The sequence below is a fragment of the Vipera ursinii genome (genome assembly GCF_947247035.1).
Source record: "Vipera ursinii genome assembly, chromosome: 5".
NCBI classification, from domain to species: Eukaryota; Metazoa; Chordata; class Lepidosauria; order Squamata; family Viperidae; genus Vipera; species Vipera ursinii.
In genome coordinates this window covers 36,896,924-36,914,952 of record NC_139518.1, presented here as the reverse complement: position 1 = coordinate 36,914,952, position 18,029 = coordinate 36,896,924, and the positions used below count along the sequence as shown (strand labels likewise).

The window sequence follows — 18,029 nt, the reverse complement described above, 5'->3', positions numbered from 1 at the left end:
AGAAATTAGAGAAAGGTGGGAGAATGCAAATAGTAGGTGAAAGTTTTTTTTCTTTTTTTTCTTTTTTGAAATTAATATGAATAAGGACTGGGATTAAGAAAATCTATTCTGAGTAAAGCTCTTTTTCTGTTTTCCTCTTTTTCTTTTTTACTTTATTTGTAATATTAATATTGTTTGTATTCATTTTATATGAGCTAGAGGGAGATAGAATTGTTTATTGTTGATAACATAGGGGTGCTTACGTTTGTTTTTCGATTTTATACCCTGTATTTAGCTCTGGGAAGTCGGGGGGGGGGGAGGAGGGAATGGGGGAGAGGGATAGGGAGGGCTAGATAGGGGTGGGGGAGGGGGGGATTAAAGTCAAAATGTATTGTAAAACTTTTTAAATAAAAAAAAGACTCATAGCCATTTTCTGCTTCCCAGAAGGTGATATTTCAAAACTACTGCTTCAGAAGTCAGCATAGAGCTCTCCATGGGATTAAGACTATATCCTACCAATTTTTTTTAAAATTATGTTAATTTCAATAAAATTTGAAAAAACCAATCAAAGAACAAGAGTAACAGATACAAAGCACAAAAGAAACAAAGACCATCTACTTCCCCATTTTTTAAAAAAATATCTAAGTACATTTATAATCTTAAACATATACACAAGATTGTAACATATGCAAGCCGATATGCAACACTGTTATCCAAAAAGTAATTTGTTAACAGGTGCAATCTGGAGATCAGATGTGATTAGAACAATCTTAAAGACACAGAGTTGCTGTCTTTTTCAACCAATATTATTTCTCAGAAATAAAGGTGATCCAAAAGAAAGATGTACTTTAGTTTTTTTAATATCCTGCTACAGCAAAATTGATTTTCTAATGTAGAATGTTCTGAGAAAAATGAACCATAAAACTAATATTAACTATTGAAGACTGTTAAGTAATTTTCCTGCTTCTTGGAACATTTTCTTTCCTTTTGATCAAAATGAATGATGAAATGGACATTGCACCCAGAAAAAGTAGTAAGTAGAAGTTTTGACTGTAGGTCTTCCAAAACCATTTAGAAAAAAGTTGCAGCTATTTTATTAAATTGAATCAGTATCTTTTCTGTTCAAATAATATGACTGTTAATTGAAAAGCACTAGAACAATTAAACTGAATTGAATTAGCAGTGTGATATGGTAGCAAGAGAACTTATTTACTGGAAGTTAGACACTTGGCTTGGTAATAATACCAGTAAAATAATTACTAATTGAAAATGAGTCTGCAGTGTGATGTGGCTACAACATTTTGATACATCATCTCACAGCTCATCTAAGTGTTCATGTATAAATCTGCCTGATAAACAGTGTTAAAGCTTTGGTATCAAAACAGCTTCTTGAAGGCTTCAGTTTGCATATGGTTCTAGCGTGAAAATGTTTATTTACTCTCTATTTCCTGTGTTTTCATTAGTTATTATGAGAATGCTAACAACCAACCTGTGTAAGCATTGTTTTAGCACAAATGTTTTTTTTAATTGTCTTGCAAACAGTGGTTTTAAAATACCCAGCTAAAATTCCCAGAATTGGATAAAAGATTTCCCTCTTATGAAATATTATCCCTCAGTAAAAAAATGGGTGTAATGCAGACATGCTTCCTTGTGGTGCACCCTGGGCAATGTGACTTTGTTGTGGCTTAATAGTCAACACATTCTGGCTGCTAGACCTCACAAGGATCTCCCAGGAAGAAGCAGCAACATGAGTACCGAAAGTAAAAACAACAGTAAATGCTGTATTCTGTTAGGCCACATAAAATAAATAAACAGTGGAAAAACTAAGACTTGCTGAATTTTTGAATCTAAATGTATTGTTGAATCAGATTATGCCTACTGTACCTTGGAGTGCCTTCCTGGAAAGATCAATGCCTTGATTTTCTCCTTCTAATTGTTCCTTGCGGGCCTCAAGTTGAGCTGCCAGCTCTTGTGCCTCAAAAAGGCTGGTTTCCAGGGATTCCTTCTCCGTTCTAAAAGCACATTAGGATATAATCAGTGCCAATCAATTAGACTATCTTCACCTTGGATCTGCAGACAACCACAAAGCAATGATTTTAAAAAGAGGCTGTTGTTCAGCTAGTATTTACCAGTAGTCAACTTACAGCAATCCATTTAGCAACTATTTGAAGTTACAACAACACGGAAAAAAGTGACATGACTGTTTTTCACACTTATGACTGCTGCAGCATACCCGTGGTTATGTGATAAAAATTTGGGTGCTTGGCAACTGGCATGTATTTATGACCGATGCATTGTCCCGGAACCATGCTTGTAACCTTCCCAGCCAGCTTGGGGTCATAAGTCAAGGGCTATCTGTAATATACGTGTTTCTTGGTACTGGTAATACAACCCACCACAGGAGCTGATACCACTCACTCATGTGAAATCCAGAAGGCAAGATTTCTGCACTGTATTTGTGGGGAAAGACACTCTGAGAATCATAAACATTAGTTTTCACACAGTGTCCTTTAAAGGTTTGGATGATCTTGGGAGACAAGCAGCCTAATCCAAATTGAAAGAGAATGCAACAAAATGAAATTCAATGGTGAAAAAAGTAAGGTTCTACACTTAGGCAGGAAAAATCAAATGCATAGGTATAGTATAGGTGGTACCTTGCTCAATAGTAGTAACTGTGAGAGGGATCTTGGAGTCTTAGTAGACAATCACTTAAATATGAGCCAGCAGTGTGCTTCAGCTGCCAAAAAGCCAACACAGTGCTAGGCTGCATTAACAGAGGGATAGAATCAAGATCAAATGAAGTGTTAACACCACTTTACAATGCTTTGGTAAGGCCACACCTGGAATACTGCATCCAGTTTTGGTCACCACGATGTAAAAAAGATGTCGAGACTCTAGAAAGGGTACAGAGAAGAGCAACAAAGATGATTAGGGGGCTGGAGGCTAAAACATATAGGGAATGGTTGCTGGAATTGGGTATGTGTAGTTTAACGAAGAGAAGGGTGAGGGGTGACATGATAGCAGTGTTCCAATATCTCAGGGGCTGCCACAAAGAAGAGGGAGTCAACCTATTCTCCAAAGCACCTGAAAGCAGGACAAGAAGCAATGGATGGAAACTAGTCAAGGAGAGAAGCAACCTAGAACAAAGGAGAAACTTCCTGACAGTTAGAACAATTAACCAGTGGAACAACCTGCCTCCAGAAGCTCTGAATGCTCCAACACTGGAAGTTTTTAAGAAGAGACTGGCCAGCCATTTGCCTGAAATGGTATAAGGTTTCTTGCCTGAGCAGGGGGTTGGACTAGATGACCTCCAAGGTCCCTTCCAACTTTTTTATTATTATTATTATTATTATTATTATTATTATTATTATTATTATTATTATTATTATTATTATTATTATTATTAGTAAAGCTATCCAATTTAGATCAGGAAAAAAACCTGTAAGTATTAATTTTCTGTGTGATGGTGAAACCACAAAACTTTCTTTTAATTGGCTCCTCAGGAACTTGGTAAAATAATGAATAAATATGATTCAGGGATGGGTTAAATATAAACTTACTGTAGTTATGACAAATACATTTACAAGAAACTGGAAAAAATCTTCAGCTTTCCCGTCTCATTTAATATATTATGAGGTACTTCTCTATAGCCTGTATTCATTTGAACATTTGATCTCTGTTTTAAGTTTGGAACTCATGTGTTTAAGCAAGTATAGAGCAAATCTTACCTGAAAAAAGTAACATAATCACATGTGAGGCCAGTCATAACTGAATTATTAAGTTAACTTAAGCTTTAAATTAATCCACAATGTTACTGTTAATCATAGAATTGAAAGGAGTGATTTAGATCCAAATTAAAGTATTCCTGATAAGTGGCTGCTCTGCTCAGGGCTTTTTTTCCTCATAGAACGCTCAGAACGGCGTTCCGGCATCTTTTTTTGCAGGAAAAAAAACCCAGTTCCCTTATTGGCTTTCCTAAGCCTATTGCAGGGCTAGCAATCTTGGCTCTTTTTTATGACTCGTGGACTTCAACTCCCAGAAATCCTGAGCCAGCCATGCTGAGGGGAAAGGGAGAGGTTTCCAAGCTGAGCCATTCTGGCTCAGGAATTCTGGGAGTTGAAGACCTTGAGTAATAAAAGATCCTGCACTAGAGGAGGACATTAAAATTATTTACAGGATTACTTCTTTAGGAACTAAACTTTTAGAATCTAAAACAGCTAATTCAAAAAAGCCAACAGGAAAGAACCTCACATTTTTCATCTGTTTCTGTCTTTTGGAAGGTAAAACTAGATAACAAAATAATCTATTTCTTATGTTAACATCTCTGCAATGAAATCAAAGGTAACAGGAAAAAAATGAGAAACATTTTTCTCAATGTAATATGTTTAATTTAGCTGATTTTAGAAAAAAAATAGTATCTTTCATACACTCTTGAAAACTATTTTGAATCTAAAAAAGTCTTAAGAATGAAATATTCTTAATTTGGACTTTACTTTTACTGTTTGGACTGTTGTGTGTTTTGAAAAATAGATTATTTAGAATCTAGTTATGTTGCACTTCAGTCTTTAAATAATTAACCTAGTATATACATAACAATATATGATGTTTTCCCTGGTGAGCTAAACATCAATAACAACATTTATTAAAAAGGCTAAAATAATTTCTGGTGATATTATCTGTATATTAAAATTTTGGACAAGCAGTGATCATGTATCCTAGCAAAAGATGTTACATATGTGCATAAGTGTAGTCAGTAGCATATGCCTTTTTAAAAATATCAAACATGCAAAGAAACAAAAATAAGTCCAAAATATCTGTATTACATCCAGAAATGCCAACTTTGCAACCAATATTTCTCATCCATAACTATGGCACCCTAAGAATACCTGCATACATGCAAATGCTTCTCTGGGATCAGTAGCACAGCAGAGATTGCTTTTTCCTTCCAGTAACATATACCTAAAACCAGTTTATTGCATTTGGCAATTGTACTAAAAAAATCTCATTGTCAACCAATATAATTCATTTAATTTGAAATCAAGTGAAAAATTGATTTAAATTATTTTATTAAAACAAATTAACGGCAATTCTTTTATAAGAAGTTGCCTAAAACAAAATGAGTTTGACATGCCTGCTCTTGATAGTTGAATGCTCCAAAATAAATTCTAGACCAGGCCTTTACATACAGCCTACCAAGCACCCTTGGACAGAGCACAGACTTTTTTTAAAAAAAAATAATAAAATCACCACCACTGCCCTGAAAGTCATGTTGCCTAGTGCCTCCATGGCTTACCATGACCATGAACTCCAACACTGTAGATGCTCCTCTAGTCACCAAATCATTGATTAGCCCTCCAGCATTCCTTTGCAGACCACAAAGATTTTTTAATTTATCAGTGTGGGCCTTTCCCTTCTACAAGTTGCACAGTTCTCTTCTAGTTTTTCCTCTTGCCTTTCTGAGTTAACTCCTTGGTCTGTCATTGAGCAAGAATTGACTTTGTAGGGAAGCATATTATCATTTGATGTATATTTAACATATGTTCTACCAATTTATTTATTTACCAATTATATAATATTTGTATGCAATCCACATGGCGAGGTTTAATAATAATAATAATGTTGGAAGGGACCTTGGAGGTCATCTAGTCCAACCCCCTGCTCAGGCAAGAAACCCTATACCATTTCAGACAAATGGCTGTCCAGTCTCTTCTTAAAAACTTCCAGTGTTGGAGCATTCACCACTTCTGGAGGCAGGTTGTTCCACTGGTTAATTGTTCTAACTGTCAGGAAATTTCTCCTTTGTTCTAGGTTGCTTCTCTCCTTGACTAGTTTCCATCTGTTGCTTCTTGTCCTGCTTTCAGGTGCTTTGGAGAATAGCTTGACTCCCTCTTCTTTGTGGCAGCCCCTGAGATATTGGAACACTGCTATCATGTTACCCCTCACCCTTCTCTTCATTAAACTACACATACCCAATTCCAGCAACCGTTCCCTATATGTTTTAGCCTCCAGTCCCCCAATCATCTCTGTTGCTCTTCTCTGTACTCTTTCTAGAGTCTCAACATCTTTTTTACATCATGGTGACCAAAACTGGATGCAGTATTCCAGGTGTGGCCTTACCAAGGCATTGTAAAGTGGTTTTAGTACTTCACGTGATCTTGATTCTATCCCTCTGTTAATGCAGCCTAGCACTGTGTTAGCTTTTTTGGCAGCTGCAGCACACTGCTGGCTCATATTTAAGTGATTGCCCACTAGGACTACGAGATCTCTCTCACAGTTACTACTACGAAGATGGCATTGGTCGCGCTGGTGAATGATCTCTGGTGGGCTCGGGACAGGGGCTGCTCCTCTGTCCTAGTCCTGTTAGACCTCTCAGCAGCTTTTGATACCATCGACCATGGTATCTTACTGCGGCGTCTTCGGGGGTTGTGAGTGGGAGGCACCATCTTACTGTGGTTCTCCTCCTACCTCCTGGGACGTTCACAGTCGGTGTTGGCAGGAGGGCAGAGGTCAGCCTCGAGGCCTCTCATTTGTGGAATCCCTCAGGGGTCGGTCCTCTCACCTCTCCTGTTCAACATCTACATGAAGCCGCTGGGTGAGATCATTCGTGGTTTTGGGGTTGGGTACCATCAATATGCGGATGATACCGAGCTTTTTATTTCTACTCCAAACCACCCCAGTGATGCCCTCGATGTGATGTCCCGTTGCCTGGAGGCGGTTCAGGTCTGGATGGGGAGGAACAGGCTTTGGCTCAACCTTGACAAGACTGGGTGGCTGTGTGTGCCGGCATCTCGGGAAATTCAGTTTGTTCCATCGTTGACTATGGGGGGGTGAGATATTACCCCCTGTAGATAGGGCTCGCAACTTGGGTGTCCTCCTAGACTCACAGCTCTCTTTGGAAGATCATATAGGAGCTGTGACTAGGGGGGCCTTCACCCAGGTTCGCCTGGTGCGCCAGTTGCGGCCCTATCTGGACCGGGATGCCTTGCGCACAGTCACTCATGCACTCGTGACCTCCCGTTTGGACTACTGCAACGCTCTCTACATGGGGCTGCCCTTGAGGACTACTCGGAGGCTCCAGCTGGTGCAGAATGCGGCCGCGAGAGTGGTGGTGGGGGGTTTCCCGATACTCCCATGTAACACCTCTACTCCGTGAGCTGCATTGGCTTCTGGTTGTCCTCCGGGTAAGATTCAAGGAGCTGGTTATGACCTATAAAGCCCTAAATGGCATGGGTCCGGGTTACTTATGGGAGCACCTGCGGCCGGCATCAACTTCCCTTCATCCAGTGCGCTCCCACAGAGAGGGCCTCCTTAGGGTGCCGTCGGTCAAAGAGTGTTGACTGGCGGCCCCCAGGGGGAGGCCGTTCTCTGTGGGCACGCCAGACCTTTGGAACCGTTTACCAGTGGAGCTCCGGATGGCTCCCGACCTTCGCTCCTTTCGACGTGGCCTAAAAACATTTATTTGAACAAGCCGGCCTGGTCTGATGGGTTTAGGGGTATTTTAACGCTATTGTATTAACCTATTGAATTGGGCTGTAGTATTTAATATTTTTTAACTTTTATATATTGTATTTTATTGTATTGCCCTGTACACCGCCCTGAGTCCTTCGGGAGAAGGGCAGTATAAAAATTAAATAATAATAATAATAATAATAATAATAATAATAATAATAATAATAATTATTATTATTATTATTATTATTATTATTATTATTATTATTATTATTATTATTATTATTATTATTAAGCAAGGTACCACCTATACTATAGCTGTGCATTTGATTTTTCTTGCCTAAATGTAGAACCTTACTTTTTTCACAACTGAATTTCATTTTGTTAGATAGCGTCCAGTGTTCGAGTCTGTCCAAATCCTCCTGTATCTTAAGCCTATCTTCTGGAGTATTGGCTATTCCTGTCAGCTTGGTGTCTGCAAATTTGATGAGTTCCCCATCTATCCCCTCATCCAAATCGTTGATGAAGATGTTGGGCCCAGAACAGAGCCCTGGGTCACCCCACTACACACTTCCTTCCATGTAGATGCAGTTACATTAAGGACCACATGCTGAGTACGGCCTGTCAGCCAGCTACGAATCCATCTGGTGGTGATGCTATCTAACCCACATTTTTCTATCATCAAGTAGTAGATTGTGATCTACTTTATCAAATGCCTTACTGAAGTCCAAGTAAATTATATCTACAGCATTCCTCTTGTCCACTAGTTTTGTCACTTGGTCAAAGAATGCAATAAGATTTGTCTGGCATGATCTGTTTTTGACAAACCCATGTTGGCTTTTAGTGATAACTTTGTCCGCATCAAGGTGTTCGCTGATTTGTTGTTTGATTATCTTTTCCAGAATCTTCCCAGGTATTGAAGTCAGGCTGATAGGTCTGTAGTTTCCTGGATCTATTTTTTTCCCTTTTTTGAATATGGGAACTACATATTGGGGCAATTTACAATAGAAAAAAATATATTTAAAATCATAAGATTAAAACATAAAAGCAGGGCTTTTTTCTCATAGAACACTCAGAATGGCGTTCTGGCACCTTTTTTTGCACAAAAAAAAGCTTTTGCACAAGCTATGCTACTCCCTCTATTGGCTTTCAAAAGCCTATTGGCTTTCGAAAGCCAATAGGAATTGCTGCTGAGTGCACCAAAAGACCTGGCTAGCAAACGTTGCACGGGCTAGTTGTCTGCAGTGAAAGCAAGTAGGCAGGAACTTTGCATCCCTCCCTGCTGCCCAACTACACCATCTCAACTAGGTAAGTAAGAGAGGACAAGGATGGGAGGTGGGTTCTGCGGAGTTCATGTGCACTCCATCCTTGTGCTCACCCGTGTCAGCCAGGCTGGTGGCATACCTGGTGTTGGACCTGTGCCACCGTTGCCTCGCCCTGCGTGCATAAGTGGCCACCCTGCATCGCCTGGCCCACACCGCCTCCACTGCCCGCCCTGCGCAGCCCCGACATATAGAGCGGGCCCTGCTGCTCCCACAGCACTAGCCGTGCCGGCTCCGGCCCCGGGGGGGAGCCTGCTGCCAACACCCCTCACACCCGTGACCGCAGCAGCGCCGCCTCACCCCACCCACCCCCGCCTCCTGTGCCCACCAAGATGAGAGTTCCGGCACCTTTTTTTAGAAAAAAAAACACTGGCTCTGCTTAAATATATTCATTAAAACACCTGCTGCCAGCGTCAATTTCCCATCGTCCTGTGCGCTCCCACAGGGAGGGCCTCCTCAGGGTACCGCCGGTCAAGGATTGCCGACGGGCGATCCACAGGGGGAAGGCGTTCTCTGTGGGCGCGCCTGCCCTATGGAATCAACTGCCAACGGAACTCCGGACTGCCCCCGACCTTCGTTCATTTCGCCGGGACCTAAAAACCTGGCTCTTTGAGCTATCTGGTCTGGACTGAGAGGTTTAATGTTTTTAAATTGTGATTTATTTTTTGCGGCTAGACTTAATTTAATTTAATTTTAATTTTATATTGGATTGTTTTTAAATTTTGCCTTGTAAACCGCCCTGAGTCCTTTGGGAATAGGGCGGTATATAAACCAAACAAACAAATAAATAAATAAATAAATAAATAAATAAATAAATAAATAAATAAATAAATAAATAAATAAAAGGGAGACTTCCACTTCCCTTGGTAATCGATTCCAATCTATAACTGTTTTTACTGTTAAGAAATTTTTTCTAATGTTCATTCAGAATTTGCATGCATTTAACTCCAGGTCACTGTACTGTTTCATGTCCCATTGTTTCATCAGAGATAATCATTACCTGAGAGTGTCCATCTCTTCTGTTAACAACTTCTTCTGTCTCTGCATTGCAGTGAGCTCCACAGCCAGCTGTGCCTTTTCCTTAGCTATGTCTTCCTTCTCTTGTAGCGCACGGATGAGTGAACCGGTCTGCATTTCGATCTCTCTGTGGCTCTGGGCCAGTTGCTCACCTAGAGTTTGTTTCTGGCTATTCAGCTGGTAGAATATAGATAAAAACATGCATCAGAGAGACAGACACTAGTAGCAGGAGCTGAAGAATTTATAAAAAAGTCAAAAGCTCTAAAGAAAAAAAAGATATAAATGTAATTAATAAAATGATCCATTAATTTTTTTCTTAAAAAAATCTTCTTTCACCCCTGTGTTCATTGTGCTACTACAACTTTGAGTGCAAGTCTTCTATGAAAACCTCTGGATTCCCTCACAGAAACTATTATTAAAACAAATCCTTTATATGTTAACATTTACAGCCTTTAGGAGTTTTACAGATCTATTTATATCCTTGTCACATAGCAATCCTCGGATCCTAATACTATTCCATAGTAACATGCCGGAATATAAATACAGGGGGGAAAGTGTCCTTGGTGGTAGGGATGCAAAGTTATAGATTAACGTACTCTCCCCATAATGTTAGTAATCAAGAAAACAAAAACTACAATAGGTTTGGGTGATTTGCATAAATTCATTTTCTTTTGGCTATAGAATGTAAGTTTGTCTAGTTGTTTACCAAGCTTTGCTTGTCATCTTTCCAGAGTTATCCAGCTAAATGCAAAAGTCTAAATCAGAACAAGCAAGTTGATCCCAGTTGATTCTGATGTACATACTGTACTTTGCTCTGATAAATGGCCTCCTCATCTTTTCATACCTGCATCATTTGGTCCTGTAGCTGGACTCTTTCCCTTCTCAGTAAGGCTATTTCTCCTTCCAGCATTTCCCCTTTCTCTTCGGTGGCTTGGCAACTCTGCTCCAACTCTTGTTTCTCTGCCCTCATGTGCATCTGCTCCTTTTCAAAGAGCGCAAGCTGTTCTCGCCAAACCACTTGCTCTTGCTCCAGCTCCTGCTTCCTCCCTACCAGCTTGCTCTTCTCATCTTCAAGCTACACAGTAAGAGGAAACACAGGGATGTACAAGTTCTAGAAGTGGGAGGACAGAAGGTGGATAGGAACATAAATGGCAGGCTTAAATTGTAGTCAGCCAGCAAAAGGGAATGATGCAGAAATATTGTAATCTTGCAGTAACTTTATTTGTAAGTTCCAAACTGCCTTTGAGAATAAATTAGCAACTTTATAAGCATAGACCACTGAATCAGGAATCAAAAATCTTACACAGATATGCATCTATGTAGATATATATTGGTGTACACACACACACACACACAGAGAGAGAGAGAGAGAGAGAGAGAGAGAGAGAGAGAGAGAGAGAGAGAGAGAGAGAGAGAGAGTGAGAGAGAGAGGCAGACAGACAGACAAACACACTTTTCTCCCTTGCCTTCTCTTACAAGTCAGGTTGTTTGTCTGCTTACCTAGTTCTGTGTTTTTATATTGACAAATTTCTACCAAATGTGCAAGTGTCAAATGCAAAATAACAACAGGACAGAAATATTGATGGTTTGATTGTGCATGCTAGTCAGTATACATTTGGCATTTGTGCTGAAAAACATTTTAGGCAAAATTTGATTTAAATTTTACACACAGACTTGCACATTTCCAGCCATCTGCAGTTCTCCAGCCTGCAATCCTAAGAGCCAATTGAGATGTATGTAATTAATATCCATATTATTATTATAAAACTTTTATTCATAAAACATGAAACTCAGTCAATTGAACACTCAAATTGACTGGCACTAATGGTTGACACGGGTTGCTGCCAGCATCCTAGGTATCAACCAGGTATCTCCTTAAAATGTAAGATGTTCCAAGTAGCATAGATTTTTGCAGCTTTGCTGGAGTTATTGCAGGAAGCTGCAATTTCTTGATGTATTTTGCAAAGTTTTTGGACATAGTTCCCATTGCCCCGATGACAATGGGTATCACTGTTACACGTTTCATCCATAATCGCGCAGTTTCGATGGCCAGGTTGCGGTATTTCGTAAATTTTTCCAGTTCTTTTTCTTCAACTCTGGCATCTCCTGGTACAGTGATATCAATCAGCTGTATGCTTCGGTTCTCTATAACTGCAATATCTGGCATGTTGTGTTCCAAATGGCGATCTGTCTGTATTCAGAAGTCCCACAAGATCTTCACCCTCTCATTCTTGACAACTTTTTCCACCCTACGTTCCCACAACTTTTCGGACACAGGCAAGTCGTATTTTTTACACAATGCCCAGTGGATTAGTTTAGCAACTTGGTCATGTCTAGCTTTGTAATCAGTTTGCACGATTTTGCTGCACTCACATATTATTATTATTATTATTATTATTATTATTATTATTATTATTATTATTATTATTATTATTATTATTATTATTATTATATTCATCGCACAGTCAGCCAGATGTTCAGACTGGATTTGGCATTTTTGTCTACCTATCAAGTCCTTACCAAGGAGCTGGGACAGGCAGATGTGGTTGTTTGATGGTATTACAGATATCACCACAGGATGGAAGCAGTTCCTAGTAAGGCCGCCTTTTGCAACTGACTAATGGTGAATTTGTCAATGCCAATGGTGTTCAAGTGGTGCTCCAGTTGTTTTGTGCTCCAGGCACCTATTACTATTGGTACTACCCTTGCTTGCCTTTGCCACAGTCTTTCTATTTCTATTTGTAGGACTTTGTATTTTGTTATCTTCTCCAGTTCTTTCTTGTCTATTCTACTGTCTCCAGACACTGCCACATCCATTATCCAGACTTTTTTGTCTTTCTTATCGACAATTGTTAAGTCCGGGGTGTTATGTTGCAGGTGCTTGTCTGTTTGAATTCTGAAGTCCCAGAGCAGTTTAACTTTATCATTTTCTATGACTTTCTCTATTTTATGATCCCACCACTTCTTGCTTACAGGCAAATGATATTTCTTGCAGATCTTAATGTTATTTTCGTGGGGCATCTTTATTCCTTCAGTTTTCACTATTTTTGCTTGTTTGAGAGTAAGTGTGGCACATTTGTTCAAGCCAAACTCCATTGCAATTATTATTATTGTTGTTGTTGTTATTATTATTGTTATTGTTATTATTATTATTGCAGATACAACAGTGGGATCACTACACAGGGTGTTAAACTATTCCTATTTGTCATTGCTTTAATGAAGTTACTTCAATGGACATAGTGTAGGTAGGTGTGCCATGCATGTGCATATAATTGAAGCCACATCATTAAAAAAATAAACTTTTTAATTTCATCTCCTATGATCTTGCTAGGAGCAATCCACAATATAATTTATAATTTTAAAAACATTTGCAGTAATTTAATTTGTTTGGTGTGGCTGTTAATGAACCAAGTTAGAAACTGAGAGACTGTGAGTTCTAGTTATGCAGAAATCCACATCAGTGACTTTGGGCTAGTTTCTCTCTCTCTCTCTCGCTCTGACCTAGAAATTATATAAATTTTATTTATTTGTCAAATTTATATAGCTGCCTATCTCACAAAACAAGTGACTATATGTAGAGGCCCAAGACAAAATGAATTCAGGAGAACAATTAAAAACATTGCTATATAGCAATGTCAAACAGCAACTATCACAAATGGCTCATTCTCTGCAAGCTTTTGCAGCAGTTCAAATTTCAGATAAAATTTTGTAGGAATGAAAATGAATAACTAACAGATTCATATGGAATGGAGAATAAACAAGAATAAGATTCAAAATCTTACAAGATTGAAAAGGTAGTAGTAGACTTTTTTTCTAAGATCAAACTATATTGTCAAGTAAATTGTCTTTTATGGATAATAACATGGATAAAATATCCAAATAACAGAATATTAATTTTAGAAGGAAACAGTTTAGTCAATGGACTCCATAGAGATGAATAATATAAAGAAAGAAATGCTGCTGCTGCCGCCGCAGCAACTAAAAGATATTATGAGAGAAAGTCTGCTAAAAAAATTGGAACTTTCTGACGATAAGACTGATGATTTCCCTATTAGCATACATGTGTGTGTATCACACACAGCAATGCACATGGTAGAATGTTATTTATTATTGCATTTCTCACATTGATTATGGTACAATTTGTCCATCTTTGGAATCATTGACCGGGCTGTATATTATCTGTAAAACATCGTGTCTGCTAATGTGGTTTATCTGGATTCAGAAATCATATTACTGCAGAGACGAAGCAAGACTTGCTTAATGAAGGTAAAAACTTACCATGGTTAATGTGCCTAGTGATCTTGGGGAAGAAGGAGGCACCTCAAAAAAGGTAGCAGAATTTGAAACATTACATTTTGAAACATACAAGATCAATATCTATTGGGACTCTTCTAGAAAGTTTTTTTATATATGATACAGAGATAAAATAAATTATAAACAGCATGGTAAAATGGAATGTGAAATATCAAAGACATAATTACATTGTAACAATGGGAAGAACTATAGAAAAATCAATAAAATTGACTCCAAGTTACAATTTTAGGAACAATTGGTACAAAATGTTTTATAATAGTTAAAAGCCCTGTCAATGATTCCCAAAATGGGCAAATCTAACCAGTGGTGGGATTCAAATATGTGAACAACCGGTTCTCTATGTGGATGCTGCTTCCAGAAGCCCAATCTGGGCCTGGGCAACAAAAAAATTAGCTACCGGTTCTGCCAAACTGGTGCGAACTGGCTGAATCCCACCACTGAATCTAACTATAATCAATGTGGGAAATACAATAATATATATATGGCACATTCTACTATATGCATTGGTTTTTTGTTTGTGTGTTTGTGTTGTATGTGTGTCCAAAATACTGGAAGGAAATAACACTAAAACTTTATGGGTTGTTTTTTTTTTTTAAAAAAATAGAATTTTAACTAAAACCACATACTTTTACTAGGAATAATTCCAAAGAGCATAAACAAAAAGTATCATAATCTATGAGATATGTACTGGCAGTGACCAGAACCAATTTGCTACAATATTAGAAAAGTGAAAACCTGCCAATAATACAAGAATGGGAGATTAAAGTCAGAGAATATGAAGCAATAGCAGAGCTCATTCTATATATTTATTTAACTAAATTCATGCAGGAATTGCTCCCTTTTCTATAATGTACAAAAAGGCAGGTTTAGACATTTGGGACATTTTTAAAGAAAAAAGAAGTATGAGATCAATTATAAAAATATCAAATGAAATGGTTTAAACAAATGTAAATAACAATCTCCAGTATTTCAAGAAAAGTGCAAATATTTATGTAGTGATTAGAAACAGGGACTATGAAAAGAAAGGGAAAAGGGGAGCTATTGAAAGTTCCTCCTTATGATAATTTTTCTGTTTTGCTTTTGTTTTGTTTCAGTATCTCGCTTTTCTGTATTCTGTATTCTGTATTATTATCTTGAAGAATATACTGTAACTATGCCCTTTCTCTTGAATAAAGTGCAGTTAATATGTTTATTTTCAATCTACAAATCTGTTAGTAGTTTTCATTCAATATTTATATCTTTAACACTTGAAAGTTGTTATTCATCAAGTGCAAACGAGCTGATGTGTACAATTACTGCTCTTTGCTAAGGTCTGTTCATAGCTGTAGAAGAAAGAGAAGCAGAGCCTGGGGGCAGAGTCAAGAGAGGAATCAGCCTGGAGTTGTTATGTTCCCATGGAGGGTCCAATCCACATTCATCTTTCTTGCATTCTGTTAACTCTTACCTAGTGCCTTACCCAGTCAGTTTAGTGCTGACTGTTAGTTGACTAAGTTTCTTGTGTATAGGCATGAGCAATAAATAATCTCAACTGGAACTGGTCCTGATTCTTCACACCTGACAATAGCACAATTACTGTAGTATCTTGTTACCTGTAGGATGATGTGGTTTAGTTTGATTTTGTCATTTGCTAGTCCTTCATTCAGAGCTCCCATCCTGGCTAACGAATCCCTTAGTTCAGCATCTTCTGATTTCATCTTGTGTATGGAGAGTTCAAGCTCAGTGTTGCTGGCTTCAACCTGAGGTGGAAATTGTAGGCATATTCAGATTAGACTACACTCACAAAGTCATCAAACCTTATCATTTTTACTATTTGGATAAACTGTAAGCATGGCAACTAGTTTTTAATGACTAGTTAATTGGTAATACAAAAATCTCCATCTATTTGAAGGACATGATAAATAATTCTTTAATTCTGAATGCATATTTACTTCACTGTCTCTGTCTAGACCAGGGGTAGGCAACCTCGGCTCTTTTATGACTCATGGACTTCAACTCCCAGAATTCCTGAGTCAGCTGACTCAGGAATTCTGGGAGTTGAAGTCCATGAGTCATAAAAGAGCCGAGGTTGCCTACCCCTGGTCTAGACTTATCTGGATTGCTCTCTTCGATACAATGCATGGATTCCTGAGAGACAATGCATACTTTTTGAGTGCTAGTTGTTTGATCAGATGTTGGTTAAAATAAAGGTTATACAAAATTATTAACATAAAGATCAAGGACCTTATTAAAATATTACATTTTAAAAATATAATTCTGACCAGGCCATTCCCTATTCAATGCTACTCAGATTTAACTGCATCTAAAACAAGACAGAGAATGATCTTTGGCATCCATAAGTATAAATGAAAGTGCTATTTCTCTTTAAGATCATTATGTAATCAGAAATATTCTTATTAGGAAAATGCCATTTCCCTTCCAGAAATGTTAAACAGGAAAAAAGAGTGGGTGGCAAAAAAAATTCTGCTACTCACTTAAGCTGAGCCAATGTGAGCAGCTGTAGTAGTTTTTACTGAAGTTTTTGACCAACACACTTACTCATGAAGGATCTGTTCAAAGACTTCATTGAATCACAGGATTGGTGGGCATAATATTTCTGAGGAAAGAGATCTAACTTTGCACATAAATTGCTCTTTTGAAATGTTAAATTCTGAAAATATGACAGCATGCAAGCACTTCATCCATAGTTGTGCTTTTTTTCCCTCTCTAAAGCTGTGAAAAAATAAACTGGCTGTTTCTTTTCTACAGCATTAGCCCGTTTCAGATTTCCTATTCCCCCCCCTCTGTCATTGCTTTGCAATAAAGTAAAGGCTAATTGTTTTATTGTATGTTTTTTTCATCATCAGGAAAGCAATTGATGATCTTTATGATTAGAGAATGACATATTCTAGGTATTTTAAACTAGCTTTCTTCAATTTGGTGTCTCCGGCATTTTTTGAAAACCTGATGCTTCAAACACTCTTCTCTATAGTTGTAATACAGACCTGGTGTAACTAAGGTGGCTTTCTTCATTCTATGCATTCATGGTTTCCATTTGGAACTCCCACCCAAAATGGCCAATTATTTCTATGCTGATTCAAACAGTTCAAATCTGAGTGGCTTATAAAAATGGCAATTAAGATACAAATAACCACAATCAAATATATTGTTCCAGGGATGAAGTTTATATATTAGTCTAGAGTAGACCGATTGAGGCGTCAGCATTCACCTGGGCAATAACAGTTCAAGGTCAGGTTCAAGTACAATACCAATCTACACAATTAAGGTCAGTACTATCTCACTTTTGTTTATTTAGCTGGAAGCATCGCATCTATGCTGGAGTCAATATCTTTTTATGTTTATACAAGCAGAAACTAGTAAAATAAAGAAGCACTTAACACTTCTTTAAGGTTTTACATAGAATATCCTCCATAAAATATTACTTAGAAAAGCAAGATACTACAACAGTGTGAAATGTTGCAGCAGGACTACTTCTGAACTGAAAGTGGAGACATCTCCCAAGTCAGGGCAAGAGATGGGAATAAAGCCAAATGGCATGTGAAAACACATCAACAAGCAATCCTTACTTTGGAAAGTGCTTTGCTCAAGCCTTCCTTTGCACTCTCCAGTACATCTTTCTCCAGCATGGCTTGGTTCAAAGATTCCTTCACATTCACTAACTCTTTCTTCAGGACTGACATTCTTTCCTCAAGTTGCTCCAGAGACCTTTGTCTGTTAAAAGAGAAAAGTCTAATTGGGCTTTGCATAAAACATAACAGATTATGCTGAACACATTATAGATGTGTGGGGATACCATGTTTGTATTCTGAAACTGAGTCGGAGAATATGGATATTGACTTGCATGGTAGCCTCTGGATTAGAGATCCTAACTTGCATAAAACAGAATGAGAATATCAGTGTGGAGACTGGATTTTGGCATATTGGCCAAAAGATGCCAAAACATATTTGTAC

The 18,029-nt window shown here is 38.1% G+C and overlaps 1 protein-coding gene across 1 annotated transcript in view; it reads right to left on the bottom strand.

The window, feature by feature from the left end:
• The window catches only part of CROCC2 (ciliary rootlet coiled-coil, rootletin family member 2), a gene marked incomplete at its 5' end in the record, with an annotated part of 114,775 nt that overhangs the window by 57,898 nt on the left and 38,848 nt on the right, over positions 1 to 18,029 (bottom strand). The window contains 5 exons of the mRNA XM_083363605.1: positions 1,864 to 1,991; positions 9,751 to 9,944; positions 10,612 to 10,842; positions 15,671 to 15,817; positions 17,645 to 17,789. Of these exons, the coding sequence (XP_083219731.1) occupies positions 1,864 to 1,991; positions 9,751 to 9,944; positions 10,612 to 10,842; positions 15,671 to 15,817; positions 17,645 to 17,789 (845 nt within the window). The remainder of the gene's footprint in view (positions 1 to 1,863; positions 1,992 to 9,750; positions 9,945 to 10,611; positions 10,843 to 15,670; positions 15,818 to 17,644; positions 17,790 to 18,029) is intronic.